At 43.0% G+C, this 16,352-nt stretch overlaps 2 protein-coding genes across 2 annotated transcripts in view; one reads left to right on the top strand and one right to left on the bottom strand.

Annotated features, from left to right (window-relative positions):
- Nucleotides 1-531: 531 nt before the first annotated feature.
- On the bottom strand, nt 532-1,557 carry SCAND1 (SCAN domain containing 1). Its single transcript, XM_044664354.1, has 2 exons — nt 1,513-1,557; nt 532-1,353 (listed from the first exon to the last, which is right to left on the bottom strand). The coding sequence occupies exon 2, from the start codon at nt 1,270-1,272 to the stop codon at nt 754-756; it is 519 nt and encodes a 172-aa protein (XP_044520289.1). The 5' UTR covers nt 1,273-1,353; nt 1,513-1,557; the 3' UTR covers nt 532-753.
- A 5,611-nt stretch (nt 1,558-7,168) lies between these two features.
- Nucleotides 7,169-16,352, top strand: part of CNBD2 (cyclic nucleotide binding domain containing 2) — a 98,311-nt gene continuing 89,127 nt past the window's right edge. The window contains exons 1-2 of the mRNA XM_044661579.1: nt 7,169-7,355; nt 15,882-16,022. Coding sequence (XP_044517514.1) covers nt 7,248-7,355; nt 15,882-16,022 — 249 coding nt within the window. The 5' untranslated portion in view covers nt 7,169-7,247. The remainder of the gene's footprint in view (nt 7,356-15,881; nt 16,023-16,352) is intronic.

The following is a 16,352-nucleotide window of genomic DNA, read 5'->3' as shown; positions in this document are numbered from 1 at the left end:
AAATTTGGAGATTGCCATTATGTCGATACAAAAGCATTCTCATACTGTGCACAAAAAGCCCCAATTCTGGTGTCATCTGTATACCCTAGGCCAACTTTCTTGAACTCCCTGAGCCTGGTTACTCAAAAGGATATGATGCATGTAAAAGGCACTACTGAAAATAACATGAAAGGGGCTGAGGAAGACTATGTTCCTCTACAAGAACTTGCTACAACAAAAAGCTTTTACTATGAAATAAGGAGGTTAAACTAGATGGAATCTGTAGGATCCCTTCCAGATCCTCTGATCTTTTATGAAAAATTAATACTAATAGGCAGGCATATAAGACACTGATCATTCTCTGAACGTGAGATAGATGTCTATTTTCACAAGATAGTGGGACTGAGCAAAGTTCACTAAAATGACCACCCACTGAAGAATAGAGCCCACAACAGTTGGGCACCCTCCCCCCTCTGCCGCATGGAAATGGGGATGAAGGTCCCCAAGAGTACAAAACCAAGAGGCGAAGGAAAGAGTCACAAAGGGCCACGATTGCCAAAAATCAGGTTTCATTAATGCGGTGTGGGTGCGGACACGGGCAAGACAACGGTAGCTCCGTTGCCCCCTTGATGAGGGGAAAGCTTCTGGGACAACAGCTCGGCAGTGTAAACGCCGATTTGGCCCGGGGAATCACCATTATCGCCGCCTCCTCTCCTCCCCGCGGCAGGCAGCCGCTCCTCGCTCGCCAGCCAGGGGGGCCTCGGGCGGCCTTGGTCAGCCCGTGATGCGGACATCGCCACGGCGGCCTCGCCGGCGGGCCCGAGCCTCCTCGGGCAGGATGGCCATGAGCTGCTCCTGCACCAGCATTTCCACGATCTGCTCCTTGGTCCGGACCTCGGGCCGCAGCCACTGGCGGGAGAGTTCGCGGAGCTGGCGGAATGCCTCGCGTGGCCCAGCTGCCTCGTGGTAGCGGAACTGCCGGAAGCGCTGGCGGAACGTCTCCGGACCAGGCCGGGACCCCGCGGGGCTAGGGGCAAGGGGAGAGGCCTCGAGGACGGCGGGGAACGGAACTGGGGATGGGGGCGAGGCGGCGGGAGCCGCGGGGCCGGGAGCCGGAGGAGAGGCCGCAGGGACGCGGGGAGAGGCCTCGGGGGCCACAGGGCCAGGGAGCGAGGCCGGGGCCTTTGGGAAATCTCCGCTGGCGGCAGGCTCCTCTAGTTTCACCGGCGAAGCTGCTTCATTCTCCGGAGGCGCTGGGCTCGGCGGACCCGCACTCTCCGGCTCCGCCGCCATCTCGACGGCTCTCAGCGTCACCCTTTGTCTCGCGACTTGGAACTTCTCTGCGCCTGCGCCGGAGCCTGGAACCCACCCAACCTAGAAAGGAGAGGTATTGTTCTGCGCCTGCGCTTGGTTCAGGGCAAAGAGGATCGAGAAGGGACTGGACTGCAGCAAGTCAGTGACAAGCAAGGCTCTAGTCAGAAGGAAGAATACCAGCTGGCGGTTAGAAAGGAGGCCGGAGTGAGGGCGCTTTACCTTCTCACTTCGAGATGCAGCAGCCTCCGGTACAGACTTTAAACCCCGAGTCAGCGAAGCGTTAAACGGAAACGCACAGGAAACGGAAAACGTCGGAAGCGGAAGCAGCTCCTCTTCGGTCAACCTCTCAATTGAACCTTCAAGTTGCATATTTCCCCCTGGTGGAGGAGAGACGCTCTAGACTCGGAATCTAGTGTGGAAATTTCAGTTCAGCAACTGTTGGAGGGGTTGTGGGAGCAGAGACTACGGGCGTGCGCTTTTTGAGTTAGAAATTGGTACCATCGTTTAGGAAAGTAACTTGGAATTATGAAAATAAAATATAACCTTAATATAAGTTGAAGTACATAATAAAGCAGGACGGGGAACGATATAAGCAAAATGAAGTAGAGCCAAGAAAGCAATACACAGGAATACAACAAGCACACACGAATATGGCAAAATTCTAAAACCAAGCATATCTCCAAAGAAAAGATATAAGAAGATAGTTGCATCTCTTTGTAGAGGTGGAAGGCCCACCTCTACATTTTATATCTTTTTAGACTTTTACAATGTATTAATCAGTTATACTTTTTTGACTTTAAAAATAATTTGTCATATGGAATGGGTCTGGGGAAGGAAGCAGGGAAATTATGATTTAAAAAGCAAATGGCATAAAGAACTTATTTTTTAGAAGAGCCTACTCCATGCAAAATATTCACATTTAAGTGAAAAATATGACTCATTTGAACAAAAAACATTTAGAATTCTATAAGACTTGGAGCTCATAGGGACTCATACTTTATTTTATAGATAAAATACACCTAAAAAGGGCAAATGACTTGCCAAAGACCACAAAATTACTAAATAGCAGAGCCAAAACAGGTCCTCAGTCTCCAAATCTGGGGTTCTTCCCATTTATTGAAGAAATGAGTTCAAATCCAGCCTCAGACACTTACTAGCTATATGTTACTTAACCATGTTTACCTCAGTTTCCTCATCCAGAAAATGAGCTGGAAAAGGAAATGGCAAATCACTTCAGTATCTTTACCAAGAAAACCCCAAATGGGGTCACTAAGAGTAGGGCAGGATTGAAAAGACTGAACAACAAAATCTCATTTATTCACTTTGATCCTAACCCCACCCTCTTCCTACTTAGTCATCCCATCTCCCAATTTCCCATGTGCAGTCTTTCCCTGTTGGCTTCTTCCTTGTTGTCTGCAAACATCCTCAAATCTTGCCTCTCCTTAAAAAGTATTTCCTTGAGGGCAGTTGGGTAGCTCAGTGGATTGAGAGCCAGGTCTAGAGACAGGAGGTCCTAGGTTCAAATTTGGCCTCAGACACTTCCCAGCTGTGTGACCCTAGGCAAGTCACTTGACCCCCATTGCCTACCTTTACCACTCTTCTGCCTTGGAGCCAATACACAGTATTGACTCTAAGATGGTAGGTAAGGGTTTAAAAAAAAAAAAGTATTTCCTTGACAAGTACCCTCTTTAAGATATCATTCTATTATCAACAAACATTTGTTAAGGACTTTCTTTGTGACAGGCACAGTGATAGGCACTAAGAATATAAATTTGAAAGACCATTCCAATCCTCAAAGGGGGGATACAATACATATTAGGGAATGGTGGTCTGAAAAAGGAGTTTTGGTTTAGGGAGTTAGTCACAAGAATTGTTGATTACAAACATAAGACAATAAATTGTCAGTTTTTTTCCAGCAGCAAGGGTAGTTAGTACTTGTCCCCTAGTCAAGAGGAGAAAAGTGTGTAGGGAAAGAGTATATGGAAGGACTCCTTCTGACTTAGCTCTACTAAATAGCACCTGGGAACCTGGTGCTGCCTAAAAAGTGCTTAGGTATTTTTTAATCTAAAAAAAAAGGGCTAAGGTAAAAATGAATTCACAGCTACCACTAATCCAATACTGAGTTTTGAAATAAATGAAACACATAAAATGAAAAAGACATCTTTAATCAAGAATTCAAGAGAAGAGGAGAGACCGTGAGGCAGTCATATGCTAGAGCAGTGATAGCAAAGAGTGAGTACCCAAACTGCAACCTTCATGCGGCATGTGAGCCCCTTGCTCCCCTTTACCCCAGACAGGGTAGGGAGAAAATGATTCCATTGGGCTTCTGGACAGAGGGGCAGATGATGTAAGAATTGTCTTCAGGCTCTGGTGGAGAGGGGTAAGGGAACAGCCCCCTCCAGCACACTTGGGCATATGTGCCATAACTTCCCCAGCTTGACACAAGAGTGTCTACTGAGGAAATAGATTTTTATGAGCTCAGAAAAAGGAAAAGGATGTGTGTGTGTGTGTGGTCTTGTAGGAATAAGGGTTGGTCCCAAGGCTTGGTAGAGAGGCTCCAGCTGCCTCTGAGCAAGAGAACTGGCTTCAATTTGATCAGTTTTACCTTGAAGATTGAAAATTCCTTTCAATTTAAACTTAACCTATGATATTTCACATTTCTACCCCCACCCCACCCCACCCCATTTTGGCTAAGGGGCTATTTGTCCCCAATGGCCAAAGAAAAAGAAAAAACTTGGTGGAACATAATTTTTTGTCATAATCCATTGTGAATATCTTGACACAATATCTATGAAAACATTAAGAAACAAAAAAGGACAAAAAAAGGACTTAATGTACTGAAGTAGACTGAATAAATGAAATAGGTTAGAGAATAAGAATTGAAGTAGATTAATTCATTGCTGTATTATTTAGGAAACTGACCTAATCCCTCCAGGAGGCCAAGCAACCTATGCAAATGGTGGGTCAGAGTCCAAATTCCCCTATGGACAACAAAGGGACATAGCTAACTTTGGATGAGTGGTTAAGTACAAACAAATAAGTCAGGATGGAATGCAAGGTAAACATATAGGGATGAGTGTTTAGGTACATGTGAAAAGTAAATATCCTCTGAATGATCTGAGTGTTATCTACTTATCACTACCTGTGATAGAGAAGTCCATTACATTCGATTTTACCACAATGTATCAGTCTCTGTGTACAATGTTCTCCTGGTTCTGCTCCTTTCACTGTATCAATTCCTGGAGGTCATTCCAGTTTACATGGAATTCCTCTAGTTCCTTATTCCTTTCAGTACAATAGTATTCCATCACCAACAGTTACCACAATTTGTTCAGCCATTCCCTAATTGATGGACACCCCCTCATTTTTAAATTTTTTGAGGTATGCTCTTTCTAATACCACAACTGTTGATCTTAAAATCATGATGAAATTCTCCAGAGCAGCCCAGTGGAAATGACTATATGAATGCCCTGGTTTGAATCTGAAGAGACAAGACAAATGAGTTATAGGAGTTTCTCTGGATGGGGTATAAGTAACCTTCATATCCACAAAGTCTAAAGCAAGGACTTGGTCAGGGTAAGTAGAAGGGTGTAGGGCTAGAATTATCTGACATAAATAAGATTTTTGGTCACTTGAAACTCTTCAAGAGTTGAGAACTGTGTTGTTGGAGGGGAACTCCATATAAATGATATTATACTAATTGCAGTAGATTACATTCTCAGAAGGATCCTTATAAGAAATGCTTCCCTCAGGGGGCAGCTTGGTGGTTCAGTGGATTGAGAACCAGCCCTAGAGATAGGAGTCCTGGGTTCAAATGTGATAACAGACCCTTCCTAGCTGTGTGACCCTAGCCAAGTCACTTAAACCCCATTTCCTCACCCTTACCAATCTTCTGCCTTGGAACAATACACTGTATTGATTCTAAGATGGAAAGTAAGGGTTTTAAATTAAAAAAAAAAATTCCTTCATAGAGCTGTGGGGATGATCCATCAAATTAATTGTGATATGCGGGTGCTAACATCAGTGCTTTCCTCAAAATAGATCCATCAGGTAGAAAACAGATTTTTTTTCCTTTTTTCTTTCATTCATTTTCTCTCCACGTCCCCTCTTCCTCCTCCCTTTCTCCCAGCTAACAAGCAATTCCATTGGGTTATACATGTATTATCATTCAAAACTTATTTCCATAGTATTCATTTTTGTAATAGAATCTTTTAAAACCAAAACCCCAAATCATATACGCAAATAAATGATATGCTTTCCTTCTGCATTTTTACTCCCATTCTCAATGTTTTCTTTTCTTTTAAAAAAAAGTTTTTTGATTTTTAAAAAACCCTTACTGTCTTAGAAGGGTCAAGGACTAGGCAATTGGGGTTAAGTGAACTTGCCCAGGGTCACACAGCTAGGAAATGTCTGAGTCCAGATTCGAAAGCAGGTCCTCCACTGCGCCACTCACATTATACAGTTTGCCATTTTGAGGTCTTTTAGACCTCTGTAGTGTATCCCCCATGAATGAAATAATAAACGAAATCTATTTTCTCTCCCTCTCAATTCCTCACTCCATTTGGAAAAAAAACACACACACACACACACACACACACAAAAACATTTCCCTTAACAAATATGCCTAGTTATGCAAAGCAAATTCCCTTCATGGTTGTATTCAAAAATGTCTGAAGTTGGAATGCTTCACCATCGGTCTTTTAGAATCATGAACAGTCATCATATACTGATCATAGTTCTTAGAACTTTCTTCCCCCCATCCCCTCCCGCCCTTTTACAAATGAAGATACTGAGGCTGACTACACAAACATCCGAGGCAGATGTGGAACCCAAACGTGCCCATTCCAAGTGTCACGAACACTACACTCCATCATCAATAACATTTGTACGGCTTATTTCGGGAATGGAATTTAAGTTGAAATCTAAGCGATCAATTTGATCTTGGTCTTAGGCGTAATGGGGTAACCCCGCGCAAGTCCAGATCTCCCAACAGAAGGAACCTAACTCTTCTGCCTCTAGGTGGGAAAGAGATCCAGGAGCTGGGCAAGGTTTGGCCATTCTTAAAAGAGCGCCCTATGACGTAGCCAATCAAAAGAGGCCATCCCCGTCCACGTGATAGAAACGCCCGGCAACTGGTCCTTTCAGGTTGGGCGAGCTAATCCTTGGCACGTGCAACCTACCCCAGGACTTGCTGGGGAGGGGCCTGGAATTAACTAACCTTATCTGTGGGGAAAAATCACCTGATGCTCTTGTATCTGTTTAAACAGATATTAAACTCTAAACTGTATCTTTGATAGCCTGTTTTAATTGTTTACATCAAGTTACCTATATCATAGTAAAGAAGATTTAACTCTTGGTAGTTATACCTCATTAGTGTAGCCCCTCAGAAAACAGATAGCTTTCCTTTGACGTTATTGCTTTCTGCATAAAGCTTTTTTGTAAACTCTCCTTACAGTTTGCCCTCCAGGGCTGGCTCACTGTGCATTTCTGTTGCATTGTAAGTCAAAAAACATCGCGAGACTGCTAAGTTTTGCTTTCAGGTATCACCCTGCCTCTTGGGTTGGTGTTATGTGGAAAATTATGAGTCTCAGGTCTGGAGAGGCGGGTACCCTCGGTGAGGGTTCAGCTCTGCCATTAACTTCTTAAGGAATAAAAGCTAGACAAATCCCCTCTCCCCTCTTTGTGGATCAGTTTCTTCAGTCTCTAAAATGAGCAAGATGGTGGATATCTGAGGGATGAATCAGTCATCACTTGATGGATTTGGCTTTAAAGCTTTCCAGCCGTGACGTTCTGTCGTTATCTAGCTGCCTTTGTGACCTCATCTGGCTGCTTCCCGGGTTACCTTTTGAAAAGTTGACCGGGAGGCTTGTGGAGGTTGGGATAAAAACTTTGTCCCCAGGCCCTCTGGGGACCTTTTTTTTTTTTTTTTTTTTTTTGTTGTTGTTGTTGCAGAAATGCTTAGAATAAGGAAGAAATACTTAGGTGCCAAGTCTTGTTTTAATGAGTTCTGTCGATTTTACTCCAGAAAACATGGAAACAGAAGCTCGTGGGAACATTGCAAGGTATATCTTGGGAGACTTGGAAAGAGAAAAGTAGTGACACCTTAGGGGGTCTAGAAAGGCAAAGAAGTGCTCTATGGGCTTAAAAAAATTTTTTTAATGTATATTGATAACTTGTTTCTGTATCACCTTATTTTCCCAATCAGAGATTTGGCTATTGTATTTGCCTGTCCTAATAGCTCAAAAAAAAATGGTTTTGCATTTTAATTGTATGATAAGTTCTCTTATTTTAAAGCATGGATTTTTTGTGTTTTTGTAAAAATATTAATAAGTTTAATTAAATTTTAGTTTCTTTAGCTTAGTTAATAAAAAGTAATGTCTTTGGGGGCAGCTGGGTGGCTTAGTAGATTGAGAGCCAGGCCTAGAGACAGGAGGTCTTGGTGACCTCAGACACTTCTTGGCTATGTGACCCTGGCCAAGTCACTTCACCCCCATTGCCTAGTCCTTATCACTCTTCTGCTTTGGAACCAATACACAGTATTGATTCCAAGACAGAAGATAAAGGTTTAGGGGAAAAAAATGTCCTTTATGGTTTTTGGAGGACGATAGATGGCTCAAAGAATAGAGAATTGGCCCTGTAGTCAGGAAGACCTGAGTTCAAATTTGATCTCAGGCATTTAACAGCTGTTTGACCCAGGGTAAATCACTTAAGCTCTGTTTGCCTTGCACGAAGCTAGCTAGTTCAATGGATAGAGGCTTGGAGTTAGGAAGACTCATCTTGAGTTCAGTTTTGGCCTCAGATATTTACTAATTGTGTGTGTGACCCTGGGCAAGTCACTTACTCCTGTTTGTCTCAGCCCCTCATCTATAAAATTGAACTGGACAAAAAATTGCTAACCACTCCAGTATCTTTGCCAAGAAAACCCCAATGGGGTCAGGAAGAGAGCTGGACATAATTTAGTGGCAACAACAACAAAGGGATAAAGACTCTCTCCTCAGACTATAAAACTGGATAAAAATGCTTATAAAATTGGAATGAGGAAGCAAGGGATAGGTGTCCTCTCTTGTGATGATGATGCATTTTATTCCTTTTTGTGTTTAGGACATCACGAGTCCCAGTGAAAAAATATAAGGTATATCTTGGGGGATTTGGGAAGGAAAAAACAGTGACACATCAGGGAACTAGGAGGGCAAAGGAAAAGAGGTGCTCCATGGGCAGAAATTTTTTTTTTAAGTACATGTTAATAGCTATTGTTCTTAGAGTGGTAAGGGTAGGTAATGGGAGTCAAAGTGACTTGCCCAGGGTCACACAGCTAGAAGTGTCTGAGGTCAAATTTGAACCTAGGACCTCCTGTCTCTAGGCCTGGCTCTCAATCCACTGAGCTACCCAGCTGCCCCCAACAGCTATTGTTTTTAAATCACTTTGTGTCTACAGGTACTGATTGCCTGGTATGCCCAGGCACATCCTAATGTCTCAAAAAAAAAAAAATCCTGCATTTTAATTTAATTATATGATAAACTCTTTTAGTTTTTTGTTGTTTTTTCTTTTTTTCTTTTTAAACCCTTGCCTTCTGTCTTAGAATCAATACCTGTGTATTGGTTCCAAGGCAGAAGATCAGTAAGGGCTAGGCAATGGTGGTTAAATAACCAGGGTCACACAGCTAGGGAGTGTCTGAGGGTAGCTTTGAACCCAGGACTTCCCGTCTCTGGACCTGGCTCTCAATCTGTATGAACCATCTAGCTGTCCCCAAAGTCCTTTTAAGTTTTAAAGCATGGATTGTTGTATGACTAAGTTTAATTTTTAGTTTTTTTGTTTGATTAACTTTAAAAAATGGCCTATGTTTGAGTAGGCAATAGTTTACTTTTAAAAAATGAAAATTTAACTGGCCAGATACACATTAGTGGAATGTGCCACAACAGGGCTTATGTTTAAAATACATTTCTCCTCTGCCAGAAAGTCATCCTTTCTAGCAATGGCCTTTTTATGCCACTGACTTCTCCTAGTCACCTGGATCTAAGGCCTAGAACTTTCTAAATCAGGGTTTTCCAGAATCTAGGATCCCTAATCCTTTAGAAAGTGAATCTACTCATCTTTGAAGCTCCCACACAAAGGCCCAAAGAAGTTGGGAGATGCCTAATAAATCCAGTGAGTGCAAACTAACTTAGCCCACTCAGCCCACTAGCTACTTGGCTAACATAGGCAACAGATTTTGTGCAGCTTCACATCCCAAATAGCCATCCAACTTACTTTTTCCCCTTTGCCATTTGGATTGTTTTTATTAATTTTACTTTTTTCAATTGAAAATTCACTTTCTCTCCTTTTGTATTAGTGAGGCCTTCTTTGCACAACCCCTTTTGCTATTTCCCAGCTGACTATTTTTAAAATTCAAGCTTTATAGCTCTTCATTTTTATACCACAATTACTTCTCTTTAAATCTCTCATCTGCTTATAACACAAAACAATTTGGTTTAAGAAAAAACAACTTGCCCCAGTGATTCATCTGACAGTATAGCATCACCTCTCATTTAGACTATTACAGAAACCACCTAATTGGTTCCCTGCAGCAAGCCTCTCCTCTTTCCAAATTGTCCTCTATGTACACAGGCAAAAGAGATTTTCCTAAAACACAGGTCACTGTTGCCTCCTTCTCAATAAACTCCAAAGGGCTCCCTCACTTGTAGGCTCCCTCACTTGTAGGCTCCAATGGAAATTTGTCTCTTTAGTATTCAACCTCATTACCTCATCCCCTGATTCTGGGAACCCTCTCCATGCACTCTAGACACAGTCTTACAGGCCTATTTCCTGTTCCTGCTGCTGGTGACCCACCCACCTCACCCCCTGTGTGTTCCCATTGGCTTCTGGGCAGAGGGGTGGGGGATGTGAAAAAATGTCATTAGGCATGGTGGAGAGGGGTAGGGGAGCAGCTCCCCCCCAGTCCCTCTGCCTCTCTAGTAACCAACTTGCCGGGGTGGGATGTTAGGGTAGCCGAGTGCTCACAGAGAGGGGTCTGTGTGCCATCTTTGGCACCCGTGCCATAGGTTCGCCATCACTGTCCTAGTGGCTCTTATCTTCCCCTCTAATGTCATCTTGTGTTTATTTTGTATGTATCTTTTATATATTCTTTATGTACATGTTGCTTCCTTGAGGATGGGTCTATTTCACTTTTGCCCTTGTATCCTCAGTGTCAGTTCAGTCTAATGCCTAGCACCTTGTAAGTACTTAATCAATATTTGTTGCTTTGTACCTGTAGTGCCCCATGTCTCTGCTGAGATGGAAGGATGTGTCATTATCAGTGGTCTGGGACCTAGATTAGTTAGCATCCAGTGGTTAGCTTGGAGTGTTGTTTTCATTTAGGTCAATGGCATCAAAGGGTTTAGTTTGTAGGAGGAGGTGACCAGCCACCCTGAATTTTCTGGAGACATGTACATATAACCCAGTGTTTAAGCCTTGGCATTTGTACACTGGGCAGAGTTGGCAACAAATCATTCTCTGGGGCAGTTAGTTAGCTCAGTGGTTTGAGAGTGAGGCCTAGAGATGGGAGGTCCTGGGTTCAAATCTGACCTCAGACACTTCCTAGCTGTGTGACTCTGGGCAAATCATTTAACCCTGTTGCCTAGCTCTTATCAGCACTCTTCTGCCTTGGAACCAATATACAATATTGATTCTAAGCCAGAAAGGAAGGGTAAAAAAAAAATCATTCTCTCCACAAATGAGGAGAGACTTATGCAAATTCCCAGGCTCATTTCAACTCCAGGTTACACCTATAAGGGGGACAGAGATCAAAATAAGCATACACAGCAATCTCATCCACATACATATTTATATCTATAGCTGTGGGAATGATGGGATGAGAGGTGGTTCTGAACCCATAATTTTGTCTCTCCTGGTGCTGAAACTAACTCCAACCACTGCAGTTCTGTTCAAGACTCTTACAATTTGTAGTCTTAGAGAGTTTCTGGGGGCACTGAGAGTTTAAGGCTAATATGGATGTAAATGGTAAGACTTGAATCTAGGTCTTGCTTATCCTTATACCCACTGTGCCACACTGCCTTCTCCTGGAAAAAACCACAATAACAAGTTTAGAAGTATAGAATAGAGTTTTTGTTTGTTTTTAAACCCTCACCTTCCCTTCTTAGAATCAATATGATGTATTGGTTAACAAGGCAGAAGAGTGGGGGTGGGGGCTTAAGTGACTTGCCCAGGGTCACACAGCTAGAAAATGTCTGAGGCCAGATTTGAATCTAGGACCTCCTATCTCTAGGCCTGGCTCTCAATCTACTGAGCCACCTTGTTTTTTAAGGGGGAGACTAGATTTCCCCATTTTACCTAGGCTGGAAATGAAGCTGATCCCACTGCTAATTATTAGCACAGAAACTTTGACTTGCTCCATTTCAAACCTGAGTCACTTTGTACCTCCTTAGGCAGGCGGGTGGCTTCCAAATCCTAGGGACTCACCATTTTGATGCTGGACTTAGTATGGACACCCTAAGGGGTTTTTAGACTTGCTGCAGCTCAGAACCCTAGAGCTTAGGTGATTTACCAGCCTCAGCCTCACCCAGGGGCAGACCATCAGATCATGCTGAGTTCTATATTTACAGAGCACTTTAGTTGACAACTTCTAAGTCTGAGCTGCGTTTCAACAATAGGGAGTAGCCTGGATAGGTGTTATCATCTTCATTTTATAGATGAGGAAATTGGGAGCTCAAAGTGAATTGGAACCATAGAGCATTGCGTCTTGGGAGGAACCTTGGAGATCCTACCTTCTGGATTTACAGTTGAGGAACCTGAAGCTCAGAGAACAAAAAGGACTTGACTCTGGTCAGACATTGAGTTGATGCCAATCAGAATTTGAACTCAGGTGGCCTGACTCCCACCAGGCTGCCTGTGAAGTCACTCAGTGTTTGGTTCAGTATATTAAAGATGGTCACCAGAGGATTGAACTATTATTATCAGTCCTCAATTAAGAATAATCTCAAATCAAAATTGACTTTATGTAAATTTATTTACATGAGAGAAGAGAGAGAGGAAGAAAATAAGAATCTATCTCATTGATAAGTCCAGGTAGATCTCAACCCTCAGCAGAGGGTTAAAGGGCCTGAGGCCCGGAGGTGAATGGAGCAAACTTCATTCACAGAGTCTATAAAAGGAAGTTTCTTAATAGAAGTTCAGAAAGATTCAGTCTTTAAACTCACCACATGGAATAGTCTTAGTTACAAACCAGCGAGCCTCCCTCAGGTCCCCTTCACCACACCAGTCGCAGCCTCACTCCCCCTCCTCTTTGGAAGGGGTCACATATATGTCACTTCCAATGCCTTCCCTTAGCCTACGTGTCCAATGACAATAGAAGCTTTCTCATAGAAAGTGTAGGGGGCGGTGCCTCAATTCTGATTGGTTACTCACTCTAGCACAGGTGGGTTAGGACCTCCCAGAATTGGAAGGTGCTCTCACCTTTGGTGATTAAATCTAAAGATGGGCAGTGTAGACTTAATCCAATTATCGCATTGGTGAGGGTCTGCTACAAGGAGAGCCCTTATTAGGTGTGGTGTAAATGTGCACTTTGGATGGTGAGAGAGGATATATGATGCATTGGGTCTTAGAGTGAAAAATACAGATGGCACCTACCTTGAAGATGCTTCAAGTGTAGTGGAGGAAGGGGCAGCTAGGTGGCTCAGTGGATAGAGAGCCAGGCTTGGTGTCAGGAGGCTCTGGATTCAAATCATTTCCAAGTCTTTTTTAAAAATTTTCTTCATGGGAGCAGCTGGGTAGCTCAGTGGAGTGAGAGTCAGGCCTAGAGACAAGAGGTCCTAGGTTCAAACCCGGCCTCAGCCACTTCCCAGCTGTGTGACCCTGGGCAAGTCACTTGACCCCCATTGCCCACCCTTACCAATCTTCCACCTATGAGACAATACACCGAAGTACAAAGGTTTAAAAAAATTTTTTTTTTCTTCATTTATTCCAATAACAAATTTCCACATAAGTTTTCCAGAATTACGTGATTCTCCTTCCCCTTTCCCTCCCCACTCCTGGAGTTGACAAGCAGTTCCACTGGGTTATACATGTACTTTCATGCAAAACCCATTTCCATAGCATTCTTTTTTCGTAAGAAAATAATCTTATAAAACCAAAACCCCAAATCATATACCCGAATAAATCCTGGATTCAAATCAGCCCTAGCTGTGTGACCCTGGGCAAGTCACTTAACTCCAATTGCCTAGTCCTTACCTCTTTTCTGCTTCAGACCTAATAATTAGTATAAATTCTAAGATAGAGTAAGGGTTTAAAAAAAAAAAGCCTAATGGAGGGAAACTTGCATATGTATGTAATTATAAGAATTATGGAAGCCCTTTAGTGGAAATGAGTGGCCATGAGTATGAAGCACTTTGTAGACTTCTATACACTCTGTAAATACCAATTGCTATTATTTCCTCCTCATCCTCCTCTTTCTTTGTTGATTCTTTATACACTTTTCCCTCAATATCTGCAGCCTCTTGCTAATGCAGACACTACATCCTAAAAAATCACCCTTCTCCTCCTTAGCTGAAAAGGAGAAGAGGGAAGGAAATAAACATTTTACATAGCACCCACTTGGGGCCTGGCACTGTGCTAAATGGTTTACAAATATCTCATTTGATTTTCACAGTGATCCTTTGGGCTAAATGTTGTTAAAAAATCCTATTTTATGCGGGCAGCAGGGTAGCCCAGTGGATTGAGAGCCAGGCCTAAAGATGGGAGGTCCTAGGTTCAAATCTGCCCTCAGACACATCCCAGCTGTGTGACCCTGGGCAAGTCACTTGACCCCCATTGCTTATCCTTACCACTCTTCTGCCTTGGAGCCAATACACAGTATTGATTCTAAGACAGAAGGTAAGGGTTAAAAAAAAATCCTATTTTACAGAGGAGGAAATGAAGGTAAACTGAGATTAAGTGACTTGCCTGGGGTCATACAACCAATAAGTATCCCAAGCTGGATATAAAGTCTTCTTCCTAACCCTGGGCCAAGGGCTCTCTCCACTGCTTTACCTCTAAACCACAGTATGACTTCTTTAGGAATATCCTGTTTTACCTTGATATTTTTGCAGTTCTTTTGTATTTCTAGCAACCAAGCCAGCCAGCTCCAAGCAGAAAGGCCAGACTCTTTTCTGGCCTCTTTTTCCTCTTCCATCATTCCTTCACCAACTCTGGCACCCTGTAAAAGGCAGTGTGACAGTGAAAAGAGTCAATGCTAGACCTGACCAGAGTCAAGAACTTTGTTTCAAATACCAGCTCTGTCTGCTGCGACCTAGGACACATGACTTCTCTGGGCCTCAGCTACCCCAGCTGGGAAATGAGAGAGTTGGATGGGCCTTTTTAGTTCTACATACTATAGGAAAGGACACCCAGATGCTTGAAATCAAATCAGATCTCCAGACCCAGACAAATGATTGTGTTAAGGATCTAAAAGAACCCAGATCTGATCATGGAATCCATTGTGGTTATTTTTTGCAAAAGTCACAGGGACATGATTGCTGCCTAAATATCTGTCCATCCATCTGTCTATCTATCTGGCTGACATGTGGACTCAGAAGTAGAATTGTTTTTTATGGTTCCAGAGGGTAAAACTAGGGCCCATTTGGGGAGAAGTTATTCAGTGTACAGAAGAACTTCCTCACAGTCAGAGGTGTCCAACAAAGGAATGGCCTACCTGGAGAAGTAGTGAGATCCTCCCTCATTACTTAAGGTTTCCAAGCGAAGGTATGCATTGAGTTCGAGTCCAGAGTAGATGCTCTCTGAAGTCGTTTGTCTATTTAAGTGCCTGTTTTGGTCAGAGTCCTGTGCAGGGTGCTGTAGAAAACAGAGTTTAAATTAGACTTGGTTCTTGCACTATTGGTCTCTGTCCTTATGGAATTTACTGTCTAGTGGGGGACACGACTCACAGAGGGATGGCCATATAATAAGCAATGATATGTGATCACTTTATCAGAGAGATTCAAACCATAAGCTGTGTAAGGTTCAGTGTCATTTGCCAAATGGACCTTGGGGGGTTTAGGTTTCATGGAGGAGGAGGGACTCGAGTTAGGCTTGAAAGGATGACTAGGAAGGAGGAGGGGAAAGGGCATTCCAGGCATAGGAAGGAAATAGTGTGAACCAAGTCGTGGCGGATTCTGGGATTCTTGACTTCTGCTGCTAGTGAAAAGAGCAACTCGATAAACTCATTTTTATTATTACTGACTTGCATTTTGAAATAGGTTGCGAAGGGAGGACCAAGTTCAAGCCAAAAGAATGGAATTTATTCCAAATGGTGGGATTTCTGGTGCTGTAACAGAGGGCAAGTTCAGTTTCATTCCCCAAAGGCAGGGAACCTCATCTAATCATGCCCAGTATAGCATCTCAGCAAGCTTTGGTAACCATGGCAATGCATTTGTTCATCTTTATATCCCCAGTGTCTTACTCAATCAAGATGCTTTTCACAATCATTTAATAAGAGTTTAATAAACACTTAATAAAATAGCTTAATAAAAATAAAATGTGTTTAATAAAAACCTGTTGACTTGAATTGAATTGAATGCTAACATGACTATTTTCCTTGTATTCCCTGTGGGTCTTTTCAGAATCGTTTTAAACACTTGATTAAGGATATCATCATGATGCTTCGAGTGTGCAAGATACTCCGTCAGGGCCTCCATGGATTCCGGGAGTTCCAGGTCATGCAGACCATATCCAAGGGGATCCCCATCTTCACAGCATGGGATGTAAGGGAAGGGCCCCTGGGATTTGGGCAGTCCTTACTGCTCCCCTCCTACATCACCCTCTCAAATAGAGCATAATCTCCCCTGAGATGCAGTAGAGGTTGTCTCCCAAAGGTCCTGCTAATTTCTTTCCCAAAGATATCTTTAACTGGCATAGTGGAAGGAGCATTGGATTTGAAATTGGAGGACATTGGTTCAAATCCTAGCCTTGCCATTTATTATTTCTGTGACCTTGGGGGGCAACTAATTGGCATAAAGGATAGAGCCCTGGGCTGGGAATCAGAAAAATTCATCTTCCTGAGTTCAAATCCAGCCTCGGACACTTACTTAGTT

This window comes from Gracilinanus agilis, chromosome 2 (assembly GCF_016433145.1).
Source record: "Gracilinanus agilis isolate LMUSP501 chromosome 2, AgileGrace, whole genome shotgun sequence".
NCBI lineage: Eukaryota > Metazoa > Chordata > Mammalia > Didelphimorphia > Didelphidae > Gracilinanus > Gracilinanus agilis.
This window is presented reverse-complemented; position numbering and strand designations above follow the sequence as displayed.